The sequence below is a fragment of the Phacochoerus africanus genome, chromosome 2 (genome assembly GCF_016906955.1).
Source record: "Phacochoerus africanus isolate WHEZ1 chromosome 2, ROS_Pafr_v1, whole genome shotgun sequence".
In the NCBI taxonomy this organism is placed as follows: Eukaryota; Metazoa; Chordata; class Mammalia; order Artiodactyla; family Suidae; genus Phacochoerus; species Phacochoerus africanus.
Genome location: NC_062545.1, coordinates 51,819,654 through 51,841,910, shown reverse-complemented (window position 1 = coordinate 51,841,910; position 22,257 = coordinate 51,819,654). Strand labels below are relative to the sequence as shown.

The 22,257-nt window shown below is 37.1% G+C and overlaps 1 protein-coding gene across 1 annotated transcript in view; it reads right to left on the bottom strand.

Annotated features, from left to right (window-relative positions):
* RIMS1 (regulating synaptic membrane exocytosis 1) overlaps positions 1–22,257 on the bottom strand; it is a 461,151-nt gene that overhangs the window by 344,613 nt on the left and 94,281 nt on the right. The window contains 1 exon segment of the mRNA XM_047760358.1: positions 21,091–21,101. Within this exon segment, the coding sequence (XP_047616314.1) occupies positions 21,091–21,101 (11 nt within the window).

Below are 22,257 nucleotides of genomic sequence, written 5' to 3'. Positions count from 1 at the left end.
ATTTGGATGGATCAACTTTAAGTGTGCCTATAGGGTAAAGAAAAGAAGACCTGCAAAGATGAGATGCTGAAAATTAAAAAATGTAGTAGAAACCATTATACCAAGTCTTAGAAGCAATGAACTTACTAAGCATCAGTTTTCTAAACTATACTTACATGGTGTTATTACTATCTCCCAGGTATACTTGATGAACACAATTTTGCAAAAATTTTTGTAGCTCAAACTCAAACAATGAAAAATTAATGATTTGTAGCAGAACATTTGGATTGTCGTTTAAAATTACATCCTAAGCTTTTTTTTTTTTTTTTTTTGCTTGCTTCACTTGTGAATCAGGAGATTTCTGTGCCTTGACTTCTAAGAAGACAGATTATGTACTGACATCCAAGATGGGATAAAAGTGCAACTCACACTGCTCTTTTGTCACTTCCTGCTCCAGTTGTCATAAGCTGATTGAAATGAATACAAAGAACTAATTAGGTTCAAAAAGTTTATCAATGCTAAAAATAGATTTGAGAAGTGTGTGCCAGATAGAGTTTTTCAATCCAAATGGCAATGAGAGTCTGAAAGTTAACAGCAGTAACATGATGCAGGTAGTGAAGGAAATTATTGTATTTTTAAATCACAATACCAATTATGAAAGAAGGAGACTGTAAGCACCAACTAACTACAAAAGACAGAAATACAGAGTTCCCTGGTAGCTCAGCAGGTTAAGGTTCCAGCATTGTCACTACTGTGGTATGGAGCTCTACCTACCCCTGGAACGACTTTTGCATGCCACAGGCACGGCACGAAAGAAAGAAAGGAAAGAAGGAAGAATGAAGGGAGGGAGGGAGGAAGGAAGGAAGGAGGAAGGGAAGGAAGGAAGAAGGAAAGAAACACTCCACCAAAACCATCTTATCCTGTGACTGACAAACGGTGCTGAAGCTGGAGGAAATTCTGGTGGCCCTACCTGCTTGATGCCACACTTAGTAAATACCAATGTTTTATTTACTATCATCAATTTAAAAGATGTGTAATATTTAAAGGTAGTAATAAAAGTGAAGAAATTTTAAGTTACCAAAGAACTATACTTTGTCTCAAAATGCCAGATACAGATTTGTTTCAAGCTGTCAAAATGTTTCTACATGATTAAAACCATCCAAGGTGGTTGGGATTCTTGCCAACTTATTTTAGAGAGAACAGAATCTCATTAGAAAATACTTAACAAAGCTAGCACAGAACATACATACAATTTGTATAAGAAAAGATGCACCTATTGTGACCATATTTCTGTCTGAATCTCTATATATCTATTTGTTCATTGTGCCACTAACAGCCAGAGCCACCCATATTGTAAGGCTAGTAGCATTTCCACTCAAGCCAGGAGTGAAACAAGAATCATAATCACCACTATTATTATCTAGTATTATTTTGGGAGTCCCTTCCAAAGAATTTCAATAAAGAAATATGAAATCTAAAAATTAAAGGAGAGGAAATAAAGTTACTGATGTTTGTAATGATTGTCTACTTTGAAAGCATACCAAATTAAAATGAAATTACATATTGAAATTAAATTTTGATTAGGTGGTCAGTTATAATATATAAAAAAAATTAAAAGCATTCTTACACACAGGGAAAAATACTGGGAAAAAAGATCCTATTAGAAAATTTTTAAAAAATCACAAAAATACCTTAACTTGAATTGTGAAGTATGTATATTAAAAAAACTATAGAACTAATTAAATACACAAAATCAATAAGAATTGAGTGGAATGCAATCCTTAATCTGGAATTAGAAGACTCAATATTTAAAAAAGCAAATTCATTTACAAATTTAGCACTAATCTAAATGGAATCTCACAGGATTTTTCTAAAGTTCACCCTGGAAAAATAAATATACAATAGTAAGAATATTTTGAAACAGTATAGAAACCAGGGACTATTTGTTTTTTAGATAGGAAAGTATATTTTAAAGGCGTAATGGAAACTATGGTACAAGCAGAAAATAGACTCAAAATGAAAAGAGACTCTAAAATGTATCAAGATACAGATAGATTCATGATAAACATGGACTTTGAAACTAATGGGTAAACATGGATTGACTGATTTAACATTCCCTTCTGCAAAAAAAAAAAAAAAAGATGTGCACATATATACAATGGATTATTACTCAGCCTTAAAAAGAATGAAGTAATGCCATTTGCAGCAACATGGATGGACCTAGAGATTATCACATTAACTGAAGTAATACAAACACAAATATCATATGATATCACTTACATGCGGTATCTAATAAAAAGGATACAAAAGAACTTATTTATATATCAGAAACAAACTCACAGATTTTGAAATTAAATTTAGGGTTACCAAAGGGGAAATTATGATGGGGAGGGATAAATTGGGAGGATGGGATTAACACATACACACAACTATACATAGAATAGATGGCTTAGATGACTAATAAGGACCTACTGTATAGCACAGGGAGGTCTACTCAGTGTTCTACAATCGTAAAAAAGAATAGATATATGTATAACTGATTCATTTTACTGCAAACTTGAACCTAATACAACATTGTAAATCAACCATACTCCAGTGTATAAAAAAAAAAAAAAACTATTGAGCAATGACTGTTTCCCAGGTGGGATATAAGGCTGACAGGCAAAGAGTTCCAAGTCCCCTGCTCTATTGGCATTTATACCCTAATGGCAGAGAGGGGCATAAACAAGTCACAATGGAGCCACAACTTAGTGATGGTAGGGAGGTGGCGTGTGCCATAAAGAAGACTACAAAGTCACAGGGAGGAAGAGTGGTGGAGAAGGCACTGAAAAAGGACTTGCCAGGCAAGTGACCCCAATAGGAGGCTGTGGAGACCCCAGAGTAGCCTGCATCTAGGGGTCAGGAAACAAGTGGTGAGACCACAGAAGTTCAGATCACAGTTGATAGTCTAAATTGAAGGAACAAAAATATTAAAGCTCCAAACAATGTAGGTGAATGTCCCTAAATAGTAAGAGTAGAAGAATAGGCAAAGTATTAAACCATATTGAAAAGGGAGGCCGGGACAGCAAGGGATCCTGAGTAGAGAACAGACTCTCGATTTTCTCAGCAAAGATGCCACCCTGTTGACATGCTGTTTGTTACCCATAATTCTGGACATGAATAAGTGGCACCTTCTTTCAATTCCTACACAGTTTAACATAATCTCGCCATTAGAAGTTTTGGAGAAGAGCCAGCTATTTTATTTGTTTTCTGGAGTTGTGTGGCACAGTACTAACTACAAAAAGAAGGTTTTATTAAAAGAAAATGAAAAAGCAATGTAGAGATGTTTTACTCATTTTGATTTCCCATCTAATTTTATTTAGCATTAGAAAACTCTGAAGTTTCCAGAATAGTAGCCTACATTAGGTAGTGTCTCCCTGCAGATGGTAAGTGTATTGCTGTGCATAATTATGATAAAATTTCCTTCTTTTCACCCATCCCACATAGAAAACACACCTTGATTTCTGTGATGACATAAAATTATTTCCATGTCTGCAGTTCGTATGCAGTAACACCTCTCTCAAAACACCTTATTCCCAAAAGTGCTATTTAAGTTTTGCAATGATTTTAACATTCCAGCCTAATTGTTCAGGTTTCAGAGATGAAATTAATGAAAGGGACAAGCATTAAAAGCACAAGAGCTTTGTTCGCACTTCATTAAATGTTTTAAATGGCTATTTTACTTATGGCTTTTGCATTCCTTTTTAATTTTAGCTACCTTGCTTTTTATACTGTAAAGAAATCTTGCTGCATATAAGGATCACCCAGCTTATTAATATATTATTCTTTTTTTCTATTTTCTATTATTCTAAAATAAAGTTAAATTTGAAAACTCATATCAAGGTTTAACTGTTTTAGAGGCAGGTAATGAAACTCTTCATTAATATAAAAAGTTTATTTCATCTCTTGTCTAAAATTATATATAAGTGAACTTTGCCTCCCTCCAAAAGTAATTAATTTACCTCAGTATTATACTTTGTGTGCCAAGCAGTCACTGGGAAATATTTCAGATAAAATGTTGTTAAAGTGATTTATCAAAACAAGTGTAAAATTCCAATAAGACTACACTGATTCCAGTTGATCTCTCTTTCCACATGCAAACTTTATTTGTGGTAAAAGATCAGGTGGTACCTCTGATTAGTTATTGCTACCAACTATTAGATCGAAAAATTAGTTTCATTACTAATTTGAATTCTGTATAATTATCAAACCCAGTGCAATTATATCAGGTAGCTTATGAAGCAGCTGTACATGGACATTCCTTTTTTCCCGAGAGCTGCCCTCCAACAGTATGTTGGGTCTCTGAGATCAGTTTACCTATTTTATTTCATTTTTGTCCTTTCATTTCAGAGCTTTGTGCCAGGCTGGGCCCTTGTTCGGTACCTTCACAGGTTCTCTGGATGAGCCAGGTGATTGGTGGCACCATGGCTGGGAGGTTGTACAGGCTCATAGATGAGTTTGTCATTTTCTGCCATCTTTATACATAGTTGCAGAGAAAACAAGCCATTGAAAGAGAGGAGAGTAAAGATTATGAAGGAAAGCCTTGGGTCCTGATGGTATTTTCTGAGTTATCCTGAACACACCCAATCCCAGGCCAGTATATTCTCTTTTCTTAGGCCATTCCAAGTCTGATTCTGCTAAGTTTAATTGGAAAAAAAAAAAAAAAAAAGAAAGTATACAGAACCTAAATGTACAAAACATAATCACTTAGTATTAATTGGGAGGCAATGTTTTAATATTTTTAATACGGCTTTGAATTTAGACTTGATGCTATTTAGAGATAAACTTATGCAATGAATATTGGGTTGACTTAACAGTATATATTGAAAACAACACTATAGGTTTGAAGGTGCTATGAACTGAATATATGCCCCCCAAATTCATACGTTAAAGTCCTAACCCCCACCCCCCACCCCCAGTGTGGCTATACTTGGAGACAGAGAGCCTCTGAGGAAGTAACATTAATAAGGTCACAAGATTGGGGCCCAGATCCAAGAGGATTAGTATCCTTATACAAAGAGACATCCACATGTACCAGGTGAAGGCCATGTGAAGATGCAATGAGAACACAGCCATCTACAAGCCAGGAAAAGAGCCCTTACCTGAAATCCACTATGCTGGAATCCTCTAGGTCTCCCAGCCTACAAACTGGGGAAAAATAAATTCCTGTTACACTCACCCAGTTATATCCATTCCTTGGATCATTAAAAAAATCCATATTTACACCATGACCACATTGTCAAATGTCTAGAGCCCATCAAAACGTTTTCTCTACGATGCATTTTATACTTTATACTTCTTGGGAGCAGGTTCTTATTATGGGCACATTTACCTTTCCAGCCATTATTTGAACTGGTGATTTACTTGGCTTGTCCACAAATGGCACAGTAAAGAAGAAAAGAGGGTTTCAACTACATGTATTTGAAGGCGACATTTTCTTTTTCTCCAATAAAATGTTTTACCAAACCCCAAACGGTTTGGGTTTATCTTTCCGAAGATCAAGTTTAAACTAATAACACTGAATTTCCCACATAAATCTACTACATTAAAGATGACAAGGGAGGTGAAAATAAACAAAGGGAGATGGAAAATTCCATTTACTATCGTCCACAAGCAGTTTTGATAAAACAAAGTAACTAATCATCCTCCACTCTCACCACTTAGGGTTTAACGCCCTTGAATTGTAGTCACTGAGGATCATTTTTAGAAAATAAAGCACTTCCAATAATCATGAAAAAATGTTTCAAAATTTCTTGAACACTTTTCATTCAATCCATGATAATGTGTAAAAAAAAATCAATCTGTAACTACTTAACCAAAATAATATATATATGCAGCAACATGGATGCAGCTAGAGATTCTCATACTAAGTAAAGTAAGTCAGAAAGAGAAAGACAAATACCATACGGTATCACTTATATGTTGGAATCTAAAATATGGCACAAATGAACCTATCTACAGAACAGAATCAGACTCACTGATACAGAGAACAGACTTGTGGTTGCCAAAAAAAAGGGGAAAAAAGTGGGAGGGACTGGGAGTTTGGGGTTGGTAGATGCAAACTACTACATTTAGAATGGATAAGCAATGGGTCCTACTGTATAGCACAGGGAACTATAACCAATATCTTGGGATAGAACAAGACAGAAGATAGCATGAGAAAAAGAATGTGTGTGTATATATGACTGGGTCGCTATGCTGTATAGCAGAAATTGACACAACACTATACATCTCTGAAAAAAATTTAAAAAACACAAAATATATAATGTGCACATTTTAGACATTATTTTCAAAATAAATCCAATTTTTAAAATCCTAAGGAAATATCCTCTACCCCACCCTTACGTGAAAACTTATATAGAATCCTTTATGTAAACTTTAGAATTTGAAAAGAATAAGCTTGGGAAAGAACTCTTCATATAGGTTCAACGTGCAACTTATACAAAGCTTTCACTTTTTAAAAGTTACCACATGACCCAGAAGTTCCAAGTTGCCATGGTTGGCTGGAATAATTTGTGATTTTTTTTTTCCTTATACACCAAAGACAGGAAGAAGACATTGACACCCTTTATGCAATGATTTGCTTCTAACCAGGAAGTCTTCCCACTTAAAAAGTATTTGACGATTAGTCAAGATGCCAATCACACCGAAATAGCAATGTTCCTGTTTATGTTTCTCTTCTGCCTTCACCAACTTTGGGTTTAAAAACAGAGAGATGTCAGCAGATTCCACCTGGAGCTTTCTCTCTCCTCAACAACAAAAATTTAAATAAAGTCACATAACAAAGAGGCCTTGACGGGTCTTGTGGCAACTTAGTATCTGAGACCTGTAGGCAAAATAGTCTTCTTTCTTCTTTAAAATGTTGGGGTCTAAGACTTAAAAACCTCTTTTTATAGAGCATGCTGATGTTGTTACCACCTGAACATCAAGAAGCAGCTTTACTTATGACTGATCAACATCTCAACTGATTTTATTAAATTCAATTTCTCCTTAATCGTCTCCTGTGTATTTAGATAAGAAGAATCTGATTAAAACACACTGGATCATTTAAATTCCAATTAGCAGTCCACTGAAAATAAAATGTGATTATTTGAAAAACAAAACAAACAAACAAAAAACTCTGAAGCACATTGTCTGGATAATCCTTGAATGCTAGGCGTCACATTCCCATGGAAAACTAACACCTCCGCCCTCAAACCTAAGGAAAGCAGGCAGCCCTACCTCAGGGAAATCACTGGGTTTTACCACCATGTTTCTGGGTAACATGCGCCTCAATGAACCTCAGTGTCTACTCTCAAGCAAAGAGTTATACTGGAAGATCCTGGAAACCTCTTCCATTTCTACAATCTGATTTTTCTGTTTGATATCATTTAAGAGGAAAGGAAAGCAGACAGGTGAGCATACCTTTGCATGCATTGTAGTATAAAGAATTAACTTCTTCTCCCATAAACTCCTGTTACAGTGTATTCATACCTTCCATCCCATCTGTGACTTCCTAAAATCCTACAGTACTTTCTAGTCTCTTTTTTTGTATGTAATGTGCAATAGCTCAACTTTTCACTTGCATACTACACTGAAACTCTGCTACGAAATTGAACATCCTTGAAAACAAGGAGCAGGTGTGATTTCACCTCTAATTTCTTCATATAAGTATATGTTCTGTATACAGCGTGTGCTTGTTTGAGGAATAAATGAATGCTAAATAAGCTACACTCAACTTCAGGACTGTTTGTTAAAGATACAGTCATTTGAAGAACCTAAACAAAGACAAAGGATCCGGGTTTTAGGACGTACTACTAAAAAAAGGACATGGTAAAGTAAATGGTACAAATGTTAGACATTTTAAAAAACACATTCAGATGGTCTGAGTAAATTGACATAAATGCTGTTAAAAATTTGAAGATTTTTTTTAATAAAAAAAGACAAGTGACTCACTCAGTCTTGAGGCAATTTCAAAAATAAAGCCTGCAATTTAAAGGAAGTCACTTATAAAAAATAAAGCAGTTATTATACTCCTTTCAGTATAACTTAGAGAACAGAATACTAAATAAAAGGAATAGAATTGAGGCTAGTAATTTTGACCTTGTAAAAGATCCACTGGTTTTTCTGTATTCATTTTAGTTCTTTAAATATTGTTTATGATCAACATGTAATATTTTACGCAGAATTATATCATAGTATTCTTAGATACGACAGCACTCTGTTATTATCTTGACTGTTTAAAATATATTTCATAAAGCTTTCTAAGACTATGGCCTGACAGTATGAATAGATGCTATTATATTAGAATCTCTCCATCAAACTTGGAATAAGCTCAGCCCTTATTGTTCCCTATACCACCAAGCTCAAGCCTGCTCCTCCAACCTTAGCTTGGGGCTTCCATCCCAACTCAGGCTGCTCTAGTCATCTTAGGCCACAGGACATGGTCCTGCCCACCTGGGAGAATGTGCCCCTCCTGCTAAAGATACCTAAGTCCTAGCTCCTCAAAGCCTGCTTCTTCTCACTTGCAGGGTCCAGGTGCCTCTCAGACACCATCTCTGATCTCTGTATTAACATATGCCCCTCTATTATTCTCAACCATAATGTCCTGCTCATTAAATTCCTAGCTCCCATCACAATCTCTATTTGACTGATTTATTTAGACATATTTGCAAATACGTCTCTATGTAAGTTTACTGGAGTGTCTCCCCAACTAAAATACAAATTGCATGACAGAATAAACCTTATACGTCTTGTTCACTGTTGTATTCCTGGACCTAACAAAGGTGATTAATACACAGCACTCACTCAACACATACCTGTCAAATAAGCGAATTGTGAACTGGAGTTTGGCACTTGCCATCTGCCTGTACATGGGTTAAATCATGAGCCACTGCAGCTGCCAACCAACCAGGGCTCAGGGTGGAGACCAGCAGTGAGGAACCCTGTGCTCTGGGAAAAGTGGAAGAACAGGTCTTCAGATAACAAGAGATTTTTAGAATAAAATTTTATGAGCCCATTTCTTGCATCTTCTCATATCTAGTAAAACACTACAACCCTTCATAGTGATGTCTGCTCCTTGTGACTAGTAGTAACCTTCCCGAGACCAGCAGCAAACTTTGTAAAATGCACGCATGAATCCATGCACCTCCCCCTTTACCTTTATCTCTCATATCTTGATATTTCCCCTTTTCCCTCTGGATAGTACTTCAGAGCTAGGCCTAGTTAAGTGAACAAAACAAAAGACGTCAAGGTCATCAGTCAATACAGTCACTCCCAAGGGTGAGGCAATGAGTCCTGAGGGAATTGAGGAAAGAAACAAAGAATACTGGCTCACAGCTAAGGTGCATATTAAAGGAAGGATTCCAGTAAGCCCAGACCTTCACCTCTTCCCATAGAAATTGGTTTTCTGTAAATCTGGTTATCTATAAATCTTTTGTTCCTACTACCTTCCCTTTGTTGTAAAAACTCCTATATCCTAGCTTCTCCCCTTTCCTCCTAGGAGAGGATTCTCAGAGCTACCAGGCTTACGTCCTAATTTTGCCCTAAATAAAACTTAATTCTCAACTTTCAGGTTGTGCATGTTTTTAAATCAAGAGAATCAATCAATGGTCACCACCAATTGTTATCAAGAACCTATGGCTCATACATGCTTATTTACTTAGAAAAATGATTGCAATTATTTGTCAACATTTTGCTTGCAATTAAATTTTCTGATACTATGTAATAAAGTAAGCTAAACATAAAATGTGACTCTGTCTTAAAAATATTATGTTCTTGGGAAACTAAACTTCCTTGGCAGGTAAGGCCATAGTGAATGAAGCTTGCTTGGTCCATTCAATTAAATGTATTATCAATAAACTGTACACAAGAGTGTTTCCATGGTCCAAAGAATAGGACAGGTGTTGTATCTAGAGTTTATTGACCTTGAGACAGTCATAGTGATGATGAGAATAGTTACCAAGTACTGAGCTATGTGTTATGTGCTGGTCACTCTACTAGAGAAGCAGCATTTTAAATTTCAGTCATTGTAATTAGAAAAGTATACTTGCTCATTAGGACAATTCAAACGAGATCCATGTTCGGGTAGATCAGCCCTGTCCCCAGCTCCAGTCTCACTTGTGTAATGAGCCACTAACAGCAGTAGTGTGTATAAATCTCCATACCCTTTCCACTGCTTACACACACCCTTAGATGAAGAGCTAGTTACAAACTGGTTAGCTCAGAGCCAAGATCCCTTTTGCTCAGCCTGTCCCTGTGCTTTACCAGTTGTTTAATAATTGTGCAATACCTAGAATCAGTTCAGTTTTTGTGACATCATTGTTGTGTTAACAACTGTTCTATACATGCAGTACCATAATTTATTTAGCCATTTTCCTATGGGTGGATATTCAAGTTTATCTAATTTGCTGCAATAAATATCCTTGTAGATATATCACTATGAATTGGCACTGTTCTTGTCAGAAATGAAACCTAGCAGGGATCCTGGCCACACAAGCTTTTTTGCATCCCCCATCTCTTGCTTTTAAGGAATGAACTTCAGCCTCCATGACTTTGTCCCAGAGTTCAAAAAGCAGGTTCAGATGGTTGCTAATCCGGGAAGAGAGGGGATAGGAGACCAGGGAGGAACAGTCAAGACAATAATGCAGCATTGGGGCAGAATCCTGGTTCCTCTTCAAGGAATACACAGAACAGTATCTTTGAGTTCTTCCACAGAACTGAAACCCCAAACAAATGGAAGATGTTGATGAAACATTTTTAATTCCAAAAGAAGGATCCTAAGAACCAACTCTGGAAACACTCAAACACCAGCTTTGAAAAACAATGGCCCCATTTCACATCTACCCTGATCCTTACAAGGACCCTATTTTTCACTCCCACACTATAAAACCACCTCCCAGTCTCTCACAAGGGAGAAGTACAGTCTTTAAGGCATTATTCTGCTGTGGCCCTCTTTGCCTGGGAAAGGAATAAGGCTATTTTTTTTCCTCCTTCACCCCAAACTCTGCATTTGTCTCCGTATTTGTATTCAGCACAGTCAGACAGCGGCTAAGTTTTGGCAACAAAAATATCCCTATAAATGGGATTACCAGGTCAAGACCAGGGCAAACATAGTTGTTTTAAAATTTTCTCTAGGAAAAGAATCTGGGATATATGAATTCAGGCCTCAGGGACTCCCAACAGCTTGGATAGGCAAAGGAGAAATTGGATGGAATTTTGAGGAAGGCAATAAAGATATGCAATAGGAAACAACCAGTTGTGCCCGTGTGACAATCAGGAACTCAGAGCCTCTAAAGTAAAACTGGTGGTATAAACTGTGGGCACTCGGATGTAGGAGGGGGCTTACTGCAGGCAGGGTGGCATGGATCTGGATATCAACTAGAAAAATTCAAATGTGCTGCACTAGGAAGCAAAGGACATTTGTAATTATTATGGTAACATTTGCAATAACAAGACAAATGATTAAGCAACCTTTCAGAATTGTAAGGAAAAAACCCCAGCGGTCTGCTGACCCACACATATTTGAGCTGAGCATGGTGTTCTTTCCCAGACCATATGGACTCTGGCAGCCTCGGTTTCCTCAGGAACTCCTTGGGTAACAGAGCTAGAACAACTCACTGTTCAAATGCAAATGCTTTCTCATCAACTCAAAATTGCTCCAATTATCAAGTTTGAGAAGTATAACAACAACAAAAGCTCACTAAGGACACAATGACACCCCACAGGCAACTTCCTATTCCCAGCCCTTCTTCTCCCAACACAGGCTGAAGCCTAAGAGGCTGCAGGGTGGTCACCTTTGAGCCTCTGCCTGATAAGCCTGCTCTGTTCCTTGTCTGATTATCTTTGTTTCAGCAGATCCTCCTGGAGTGATAGACCCTAGTCAAACGAAAGGTCCAACCAAGAGTGGTCTTGCCATAGCACAAAGGGTAAAGTGCCTCCAATCTCTGTCATGCATGGTACTTTACAGAAGCCTCTTGATTTATATAACTTCACTTTTACCATGATAATTGGTCCATTTGAAAAAAATGTACAGGTTGAAGTGGAACAAGATAACCTCCACCCTCCACAATACAACATTGAATCACCATCTTTTTCTTTCTTACTATTTTTACTTCTTTTGTTCATCTTGTAAATATTAATATACTCTATTGATCTATCATTTACCCTCTTTTCCAAATACTTTGTAGATGATCTCACCTTCTCCAAGAGCATCAACATCACCCCTGAGTCAAGGACTCTGAAACCTTTAGATTCAAATTCTCTCCTGAGTTCTGGAATCAGAGTTGTGAACTGGATGTCATTACTGGGTTGAAAGCACTCTCACCCAGCGGTGCCAATGCCTGATGGTTTATAGCTGATAACCACTGCAATTGGTTGGCATGTCATTTTGTCAGCACCTATATGGTAGTGATGGCTAAATATTTTTCATGTCATGCCTGGTCACAGTACATCTACCTTAACATGTCCCAAATGGAACTCCTCAGTTATTCTCACTCCTCCCAATCTGTTTCACAGCTTACATTTCTATCCCACTGAATGGCATCACCATCAACTCCACTGCCCAAGCAAGAAGCTTCAGAGTCAATGCTACTTTTTCTTTAATTAGCATCTGTATCCAATGATCATGTCTGATTGTTTCCCCCCAGATTTCCCCCCATTGCTGGGCACCAGCACACCCTTGCTTCACACACTGTCATCACTCAGCCAGCCTGTTGCCTGGTCCTCCTATCTGGTTGCCCTAATTTACACTTCCTAAATCATTTCTCACCTATAATCTAAAGTTAGTGTCATAAGACACAGATCTTATTATGTAATTTCAAATTCCACAAAAATGTTTCCTGATTTCATCCAACAGAAACCTCTAGAGATACATATTAGATAAGGAATGAGATATGGTAGAAACGGTATTTTATTTTTTATTTTTTTTCTTTTTTTTTTTTTAGGGCCACCCCCACAGCATATGGAAGTTCCCAGGTTAGGGGTCGAATCAGAGCTATAGCTACCAGCCTATGCCACAGCTACAGCAACACGGGATCCAAGTCTGGTCTGCAACCTATAACACAGTTCACAGCAATGCTGGATCCTTAATCCTTAACCCACTGAGCAAGGCCAGGGATCAAACCCACATCTTCATGGATGCCAGTCAGATTCGTTTCCACTGAGCCACTATAGGAACTCTCAGCAATAGTATTTTTAAAAAAGTTCTTCCTAGTATGAGCCATGCTCTGTGTTAGAGATTATGAACACCACAGAAAAAAAGACCTGGTACCTGGTACTAAGAAGATGAAACATTTAAAAAAAAATTATATTTCATCTCAAAAAGTTAAATTTTTTCCCAGAGTTAGACTATTTTAATTAATGAGTATTGCCAAAGCTTCATTGAATATAAAATCCTAATCTTATACAAGTTATATTGGAAAATAAAAGAGAAATTTCTCCATCTCCTTCTAGGTATTATTATAATTGTGTGTGTGTGTGTGTGTGTGTGTGTAATTTCTTTTAGGTTTTTTTTAATTGAAGTAAATTTGATTTACAATATTTTGGGTGTAAAGTAAAGTGATTCAGTTATATAGATTAGAAAGAGATAGATAGATAGATAGATAGATAGATAGATAGATAGATAGATACAGATATATTCTTTTTCAGATTATTTTATATTATAGGTTGTAAGATATTGGATACAGTTCCCTATGCTATACAGTAGGACCTAGTTGGTTATCTATCTTATATAGTAGTGTGTATCTGTTAATACCAAACAAATCCTTAATTTATCACTCCCCTGCCTTTCCCTTTTAGTAACTATAAGATGAAACATTTTTTTAAAATCTAATTTTAGTGGTTAGGGTTACCAGGTAAAATATAAGACACCCGATTAAAGTTGAATTTTTGATGAACAATGAATAATCTTTTAGTATTAGTACATTCTAAGTACTGCATGGGACATACTTTCACTAAAAAATATTATTTACCCAAAATTCAACTTTTTATTTGCTAAATCTAGCAACCCTAAGTGTAATATATAATAATATATAATGACATGACATATGCTAAAGTAAAGGTATACAAACCACAGTTCTCCTACAAAGGAGAAAAATAAACTGTCTAGAAGGCCTGAGAGGTATACCAGTTAAAGTGCGTCAGAGTGGTTAACTGGGTGGATAAAGTGTGTGTACATGTGTGTGTGTCCATGCACATACATATGTGTGTCCATGCACATATGTACATGTATCAGAGCATGAGGGACATTCTGGGAGAGGAGAGAGCATTTACAAAGGCAGGAAAGAGATCCAACAGACTGTATTTGACGTGCTGAATTGATAAAGCACTGTTTCTCCAAAACAAACAAACAAATGAACTGACTTTTATAAAGTTTGCCAAATTTCTGTGGTATAAATACTCCCACCAGGGCAGATTTCAAGCCACAAATGTGATGTCATTTTGACATGGAGTTGGTGAAGGATATGCTCCTGCAGTGTTTCCATTATAAGGTATTTCCATCCTGCAGATGCAATGGATGTGAATCACTCAGGAGCGTAAATAGTCACAGGCAGGCAAACAATTTAGAGCTTTGAGTATTCACTCGTTTTGCTTTAATGTAATTTACCTAATTGAAAGTTTGAAAGTAAATAGTTTAATTTGTAATGGTAGCCCTCTTTAGACAACGAGCTTGTAAAATTTTGGAAAATGTAACAGTTGACCCTCACGAACTAGAACAGGAGTCTCTAAGCACAGCCCTGTGTTGGTGGAGCGTGAAGTGTCCATGTGAAGGACGCTAAATGTGAGAATATGGATGAACAGGACAGGAGGTGTGGCAGTGGCAGTTGGCAGACATCCCTTTTTTGTAACCCCCATCCGCCTACATGTGGGCAAAGGGGTGACAGATACAGAAAGACGATGATGATGACAGTAATAATAGGCAGAGACGAAACAGTAATGGTTTATCACCTCCACTTAAAGGACCCAACTTACACAGAGTGTCCTACTCACCCCGGTGCAATGAAATTAAAGGAGCATTGGAGCCTGAGCAATAATGACATCATTTACTGGTAGCCATTTTGAGCATCAATTCTCTCAAAGAAAAAAGTAGAAAATAATGCCTTCCTCCGTGAGGAGAAGATGAACTGGGCTTTAGTGTGCCGAGGGCTTTGGAAGCCAGAAATTGCCAGAGGAAAATCCAAGTTAGCATCCCTCTGGCTCCCAAGTATCTTTCTAAGATTAAGTACATTTTCTGCTTCTGTAGGAGGTAAAGACTCACCCTTCCTTCTTAAGATGTGGCCACAGCAGTAGAGATTTTCTTTCTTTTTCCCTTCTTATTCTCACCAAGATTATCCCCTTAACTTTGGCTTTGAGCCCTTCTGAGCTTGTCTGACACATTTACCTCTCATTTTCCCTTCTGGGTCTCCCTCTATTTCATCTAAAAATTAATTACTTAGAGTTTCAGATGTAGAGAACTGTCTCTCAAGCCCTTTTGCTTTCTTCTCCATCTCAGATATCCACACCCTGCAGAAATCAGATTATAAATACTGTCCACCTTGTTTCTAATACACTCTGGTTACAGCCGTTAAAATGATCAACAATAGCAATTTATAATAAATCAACCAGTAAGTAACAACAATTAACATATTTTATGAGTTTTGGATGTTGCTAAAAGGATGCAGAAATCTGTAAGCAAGAGGAACATCATAATAGAAGTGAATAAAGATGAGGACAAACTGGGAAATCCAGACACTGGATTTTAGGCTTAACTTGATAGGCAATAGCAAACCAAAATACATTTTTGGATCAGAAAGTAATATGATGAAAATGGGATTTAAGAAAGAATATCTTAAAAGGGTACACAGGATGTTTTGCTCTATAAATAGGAGCTTCCTATCTGTATTTGAAATTGATATACAATTTAGGACCCCTAAATTTTGTTGTGTTGATAAATACAAAATTTGTGCAGGAAAAACATAAACCAGTCCCTTTGGCCCAAATCTGAACATTCGAAATTGGGTCTGCGAAGAAAACACAAAGTACATGGCAAGTGGTCATTTTTCTTGCCTATTCTGCAACATTCCCCTTCTGGTAACCACGTCTAAAACCTCGTTTACTTTTTACTGAGAATTTATTGAACTAGCCTTACAATGTGCAACATCATCAAAATAAAAAGACACAATTCCTATGCAAAGTTGAAAGTAAAAAGAAAGCAAGTTCATGTCAATAAAAACAAAATTTCTTTTGCCCTGAGCATTCAATACTGAGTCTTGCCATGACAACTTAATCTCCAAATTTCATATTTTAATGACAGAGATAGAGGGGAGAACAGGAGCACTGCAGGTGGTTTCATTTTGGTGTGCAATCCCATTGAAAAGACTGACCCTCTTCTCCAAGAATTAGGGAAATAAGAAAGAACTAAAATTGAGCTCATAAACTCACAGGTCTAAGATACAGACACAAGTAAGAATTGGAAGTGGTGTGTGCTTTAGGTAAGAGGAATGTAAACAAAGCTCAGCAGAAGGACACATTCTGGTGGGGTGGTTGTTGAGGTAAGTCTTAGAGAAAATTACATGGGAGCAGAGACTTGAAAGTGGGATGGGTGAGAAAATTAGATACGGAACAGAACCCAGTAGGGGCAAAGGCTCAGGGTGGAGACAAGAGTGGAGAGCATCTTCAATGGAGAGGGAATCACGGACTTCTGAGAAATGTCTGACCAGGAGAAGGCCTATGGGAGCCGACAGCCAGGCATCAGTCAGCACAGGGTTTGGGATGATTCAGGGGCTAAAGGTCTCCGAGATGGCAGCCATTAGAATGGCAGAAGAATAGGAGATAGAAAGTCAGTGAGGTTTCCAACTCCAAAGTGAAAGAGAAAGAGAGGCTGAAGTAAGAGGATGGCAGGGAGGATGGAAAGAACAGGCAGGTGTGAAAAATGACTGATTCAGAAACAGAGCTGATGGAGCCCAAGGGACGGGGTGGAAAATGACGAGGAGTTCCCATCCAGATGACTTGGAAGATGGAAATGACACAAAGAAAAGAGGGAAGAAGGAGAGGATGCCTGTTGTTCAGTGGGGGGCGGGGAGGAGGGGATACATGGAAGAAGATACAGGGTTCAATTCTGTTTTACTTGGACCAAACAACATGATGCTTGACCTGTATCTATCAGGTGCTGTGTTGGCCACTGTGGAAAGTACAGCGGTATGTGAAATCCCGCTAATTGTTAACTGCAAAAAATCTAAATTTAATCGCCAGACAGGCAGACACACACACACACACACACACACAATGAAATATGACTCAAAGTCACACTTTTCCTAAGTCTAAACTTTTCTCATAAACATGTCCCAAAAATATCTTCCAAGCTCTCATAGTAAATGGGTACTACCAAGGACCGGCCCAGGTATCTTAACACTCTTTATGCTTCAAAGGATAACATCTGGTGGAAATAGCTCTCTGGCACCCCATGGAGAGGCAGAGCTAGAAAAAAATCAAAGGGACAAGTGGAAGAGCTTTCATTCTCCTCCCCAATTCTTCATACTCTCTAATGTTTCATGCTTTATCAGTTTAGTTTACCATTCACCATAAGTGGGATAATGGAATCCATTTTGGAATCATTTGTCAATTGGAACTCATTATTCAAAGCAAACCAAATCAGAGTTCAAATCAAAACAAAGCAACTTATATAAAGTTGCAACGGTATACCACAGTATTCCATACTATAGTAGATAAGGACTTTCATAAGATACAAACTCTGCCTTCAAGAAGTGAACACTGCACGGGGCAACAAAATACAAAAGATCTTAAATGTTAACTAGACTTTTGTTAAAAATCATCTAAAGCAAAAAAAAAAAAAAACCATATCCCAACGTAGCATACAATTTATTAACAAATGACTGGCAGACTTTTAAAATACTGCAGAAGCTCATCTTTAATCTAAATATAAACCCCCTTGCAGCAAGCAAAACAAATAAGAGTCTGATTACTTCACATATGAGGAAACTTAGATGCAAAAGTCATGACAGCTATTCTGTTCTTCTAGGTCTGACAAATTTCATATCCTCCATGAATTTGTTCCAACTTGGGGTGAATACCATGGAGAATGTGGCTTACTAACTGATTGTATATATGATGCCCATCAAATTCCCAACTACTATGAATTCCTTGAATCAAGAATACTATAACATCACAGCACAGGAAATCATCAACAAAATGAAAAAACAACCTAAAAAGTGGAAGAAAATGTTTGTAAATGATGCAACCAATAACGGGTTAATATCCTAGCTATACTAACAGGTCATACAACTCAATATTGAAAACAAACAACACAATCCTATGGAAAACAGTATGGAGGTGCCTCAGAAAGCTAAATATAGAACTACCATCTGACCAGCAATCCACTCTTGGACATATATCCAGACAAAACTTTCCTTGAAAAAGACACATACACTCGTATGTTCACTGCAGCACTATTCACAATAGCCAAGACATGGAAACAACCTAAATGATCATCAATAGATGAATGGATTAGGAAGATGTGGTATATACAAACAATGGAATATTATTAAGCCATAAAAAAGAACAAAATAAAGCCATTTGCAGCAACATGGATGGAACTAGAGACTCTTATACTAAGTGAAGTAAGTCCGAAAGAGAAAGACAAATACTATAGGATATCACTTACATCTGGAATCTAATATATGGTACAAATGATCTTTTCCACAGAAAAGAAACTCATGGACTTGGAGAACATACTTGTGGTTGACAAGGGGGAGGGGGAGGGAGTGGGATAGACTGGGAATCTGGAGTTAACAGATGCAAACTCTTGCATTTGGAATGGATAAGCAATGAGATCCTGCTGTATAGCACTGGGAATTATATCTAGTCACTTGTGATGGAGCCTGATGGAAGAAAATGTGAGAAAAAGAATACATGTGTATGTGTGTGTGTGTGGCTGGTCACTTTGCTGTACGCTAGAAAACTGACAGAGCACTGTAAACTAACTATAATGGAAAAAATAAAAATCATTTAAAAAATTAAGCAGAAGAACTGAATAACATTTTTCCAAAGAAAAATGCTGATGGCCAACAGACATCACTAACTACTAGAGAAATGCAGATCAAAACTACAACGAAGTAGTATCTCACACAGGTCAGAACGGCCATCATTAAAACGTCTGTAAATGACAAATGCTGGAGAGGATGTGGAGAAAAGGGACTCCTCCTACACTGTTTGTGGGAATATAAATTGGTGTAGTCACTATGGAGAATAGTATGGAGATTCCCTAATAAACTAAAAACAGAATTACCCTATGATCTAGCAATTTCACTCCTGGCCATATGTCTAGAAAAAAATTCTAATTCAAAAAAATGTATGTACCCCAATGTTCACAGTAGCACTATTTACGATAGCCAAGTGTCCAACAACAGAAGAAGATGTGGTATTTGTACATAACAAATTCATATATAATTCGTATATATTACTGAGCCATAAAAAAGAAGGAAATATTGCCATTTCTGCAATGTTGCCAAATATTGCAGCCATATGAATGGACGTAGAGAGTATCATGCTTACTGAAGTATGTCAGAAAGAGAACGGCATTTTATATATATCATTTATATATATTATTTTGTATATATCATTTATATATGTATATTATATATATCATTTATATATGGAAGCTAAAAAATAATACAAATGAATGTAGATACAAAACAGAAACAGACTTACAGACCTAGAAAATAAACATATGGTTACCAAATGGGAGAGGTACGGGGAGTGACAAATTAGGAGAATGGGTTTAATAGACACACACTACTTTTTATAAACTAGATAAGCAACAAGGATTTACTGTATAGCACAGGGAGTTATACCTGGTATCTGGTATCTTGCAATTACCTATAATGGAATATAATCTGCAAAAAAAAAAAAAACACAACTGAATCACTCTGCTAAACCTAAAACTAACACAATATTGGAAATCACCTATACTTCAATAAAAATAAGAACACTATGACATTCTTGTCTTCTAACCTCCTAGAGCATAGCCCAGGATTGAGCAAGAGAGAGCTCAGTCGATCCACACTTGGGTCCTGAAACCGGTTACCAGCTCTGCCTGCCTCTGAGCAAGTCTGGAGATTAGGCCCTGGCATCTGACTGCCTGGCTTCAGTATCTGCCAGTGTGTGCACATGAGCAAGGCATTTACATCCCTACACCTCAGTTTCCTCATTTATAAAATGAGGATAATCATGATACTTTGTAAAATTTTGTGAGGGCTAGATGCACAGGAAGTGCCTAAAACAGAACAGTGTATAATTGCAGTTACTGCCACCACAGTGGGTAGAGAGCCAGCCAAGAGCTAAAATTAGAATTTCTTCTGCCCTAACTTATGCAAAACTTGGGCTGATAAGAGGTTCTGAAAATTTAGGTGTGCATTCTTTTCCTTTTGGATGCCACTGTATAAAATACTTCTCTCCCTTGTGCCAGAGGGACTTCTTTCCTGTGGATCTCCCTAAGGCATTGGAAAAAATTGCATATTTTAGGGAATTCTCTAGAGCTACATGCCTCTTCCATTTTCTTATTTTTGCACTGACTTTTCAAAGCAACTCTCATGCTCCAATTCTTAGACTTTTTTGAGTTTTCCTCTCTCTGCTCCTTTCTCTGGTTCATTCACTTGTCACCAAAACTGCTTTCTCTTCCCAGATGCCTCCCTCGTCCATTTCTTCTTAACTGCTATCATTGTCCTAACTGTTATTAATGATGCCTGGCCTATTTTTTTTTTAATTTTATTGGCATATAGTTGATTTACAATGTTGTGTTGGCTTCAGGTATACCGCAAAGTGAATCATTCATACATCTACACATATCCATTCTTTTTCAACTTCTTTTCCCATAATGGCCACCACAGAGTATCCCTGTGCTAAACAGTATGTCCTTGTTATATACGATTTTGTATATAGAAGGGTGTATATAAGGCCAGGGATCTCTTTAGGGAAAGATAATTCTTTACTACACAACATTTTAAGGTAGAGGTGATGACAAACAGCTATAGGGTAACTTCCCAAATCCGATTCCTAGTCACTTTTTTCAAAAGAGAACATTTTCATGTTGTATTGAACTGAATATATTTCTGAAATTGACCACACATAATGTGAGAACAAATCAGATGCCTGGTCTATTTTAATCACCTGCCAGTCAGTCTCCTTCTCTCCAGGAATGCTCTATTATCAGCCACCATGCATACTTCTGAAAAATTCATCCTGAAACATCCCTTTCAACTGGGTAGGTCTGTGGTCGGATAGTTTCATGTTTTCCTTCAGAGTGAAACCTGGCTCCTGATCCTGGATCTTAAGGATATTTATAAACTGGCCGCAACCATCCTTTATAGGCTTATTCGCCATTCCTTTGTCAAATAGGCTTCTTGAACCTGATTATATATTCAGTCCTCCCTTTTCCTGACTGCTTCATTCTCACTCTCAATTTTTACCCAAGTCATTTTTGTAGTCTGGGATGCCCTACACTCCTTTCTATCCAATTACAACTCATTCTTGAAGGAAAGCTAACAACCTTCTTTTAGCCCTATAACTTTTCCTGACTTCACAACACTTTAGCCACAATTACTGATATATATATGGCCCCCTCTTTAAAAAAATACATATATTTATTTTAAAGTAATTCACTTGATTTTTGTAAGGTATCTTTTATACCTACATTGCCACCACCTTCTCCACCTGTCCATTGGTCCATTCGTCCATCCATCCATCCATCCATTCCTCATCTCCTACAATTAAATTATAAACTAGTTGAGGGCAGAGTCTATTACCTACCATTATTTGGGGAAGGTTCCTTTCCTCATCCTCTAATTTAGTACCATATTTGGAACCTAGCTTGGGCTCAATAAACATTTTTTTTTTAAGAATTACAGAAAAATTTCAGATAGCATATAATTAAATGTTAACATAAATACTATTAAATGTTAGGTATTACTGGCTGTAACAATTTTTCCTCACCTCCCATTTCGAGTTAGATTTCTCTGTGATTTCATGGCAATCTATAAGCCCTTCATGGCCTTATTCTCACAGTTTGTTGTAATTATTTGTTTACCTGTGTGTCAGCTTAACTAAGTTATAGCTTCTTAACAGCTTTGTAAGTCTCTAATGGTTGTTGAATGAATGAGCAAAAATGATTGGATGATTGTCAAAATATATGCTACATAGATGGGTCATGTGAACTAATGGAACTCTTATTTAACATTTACTCAGAATGAAATAAGACTTAAAAGGTCT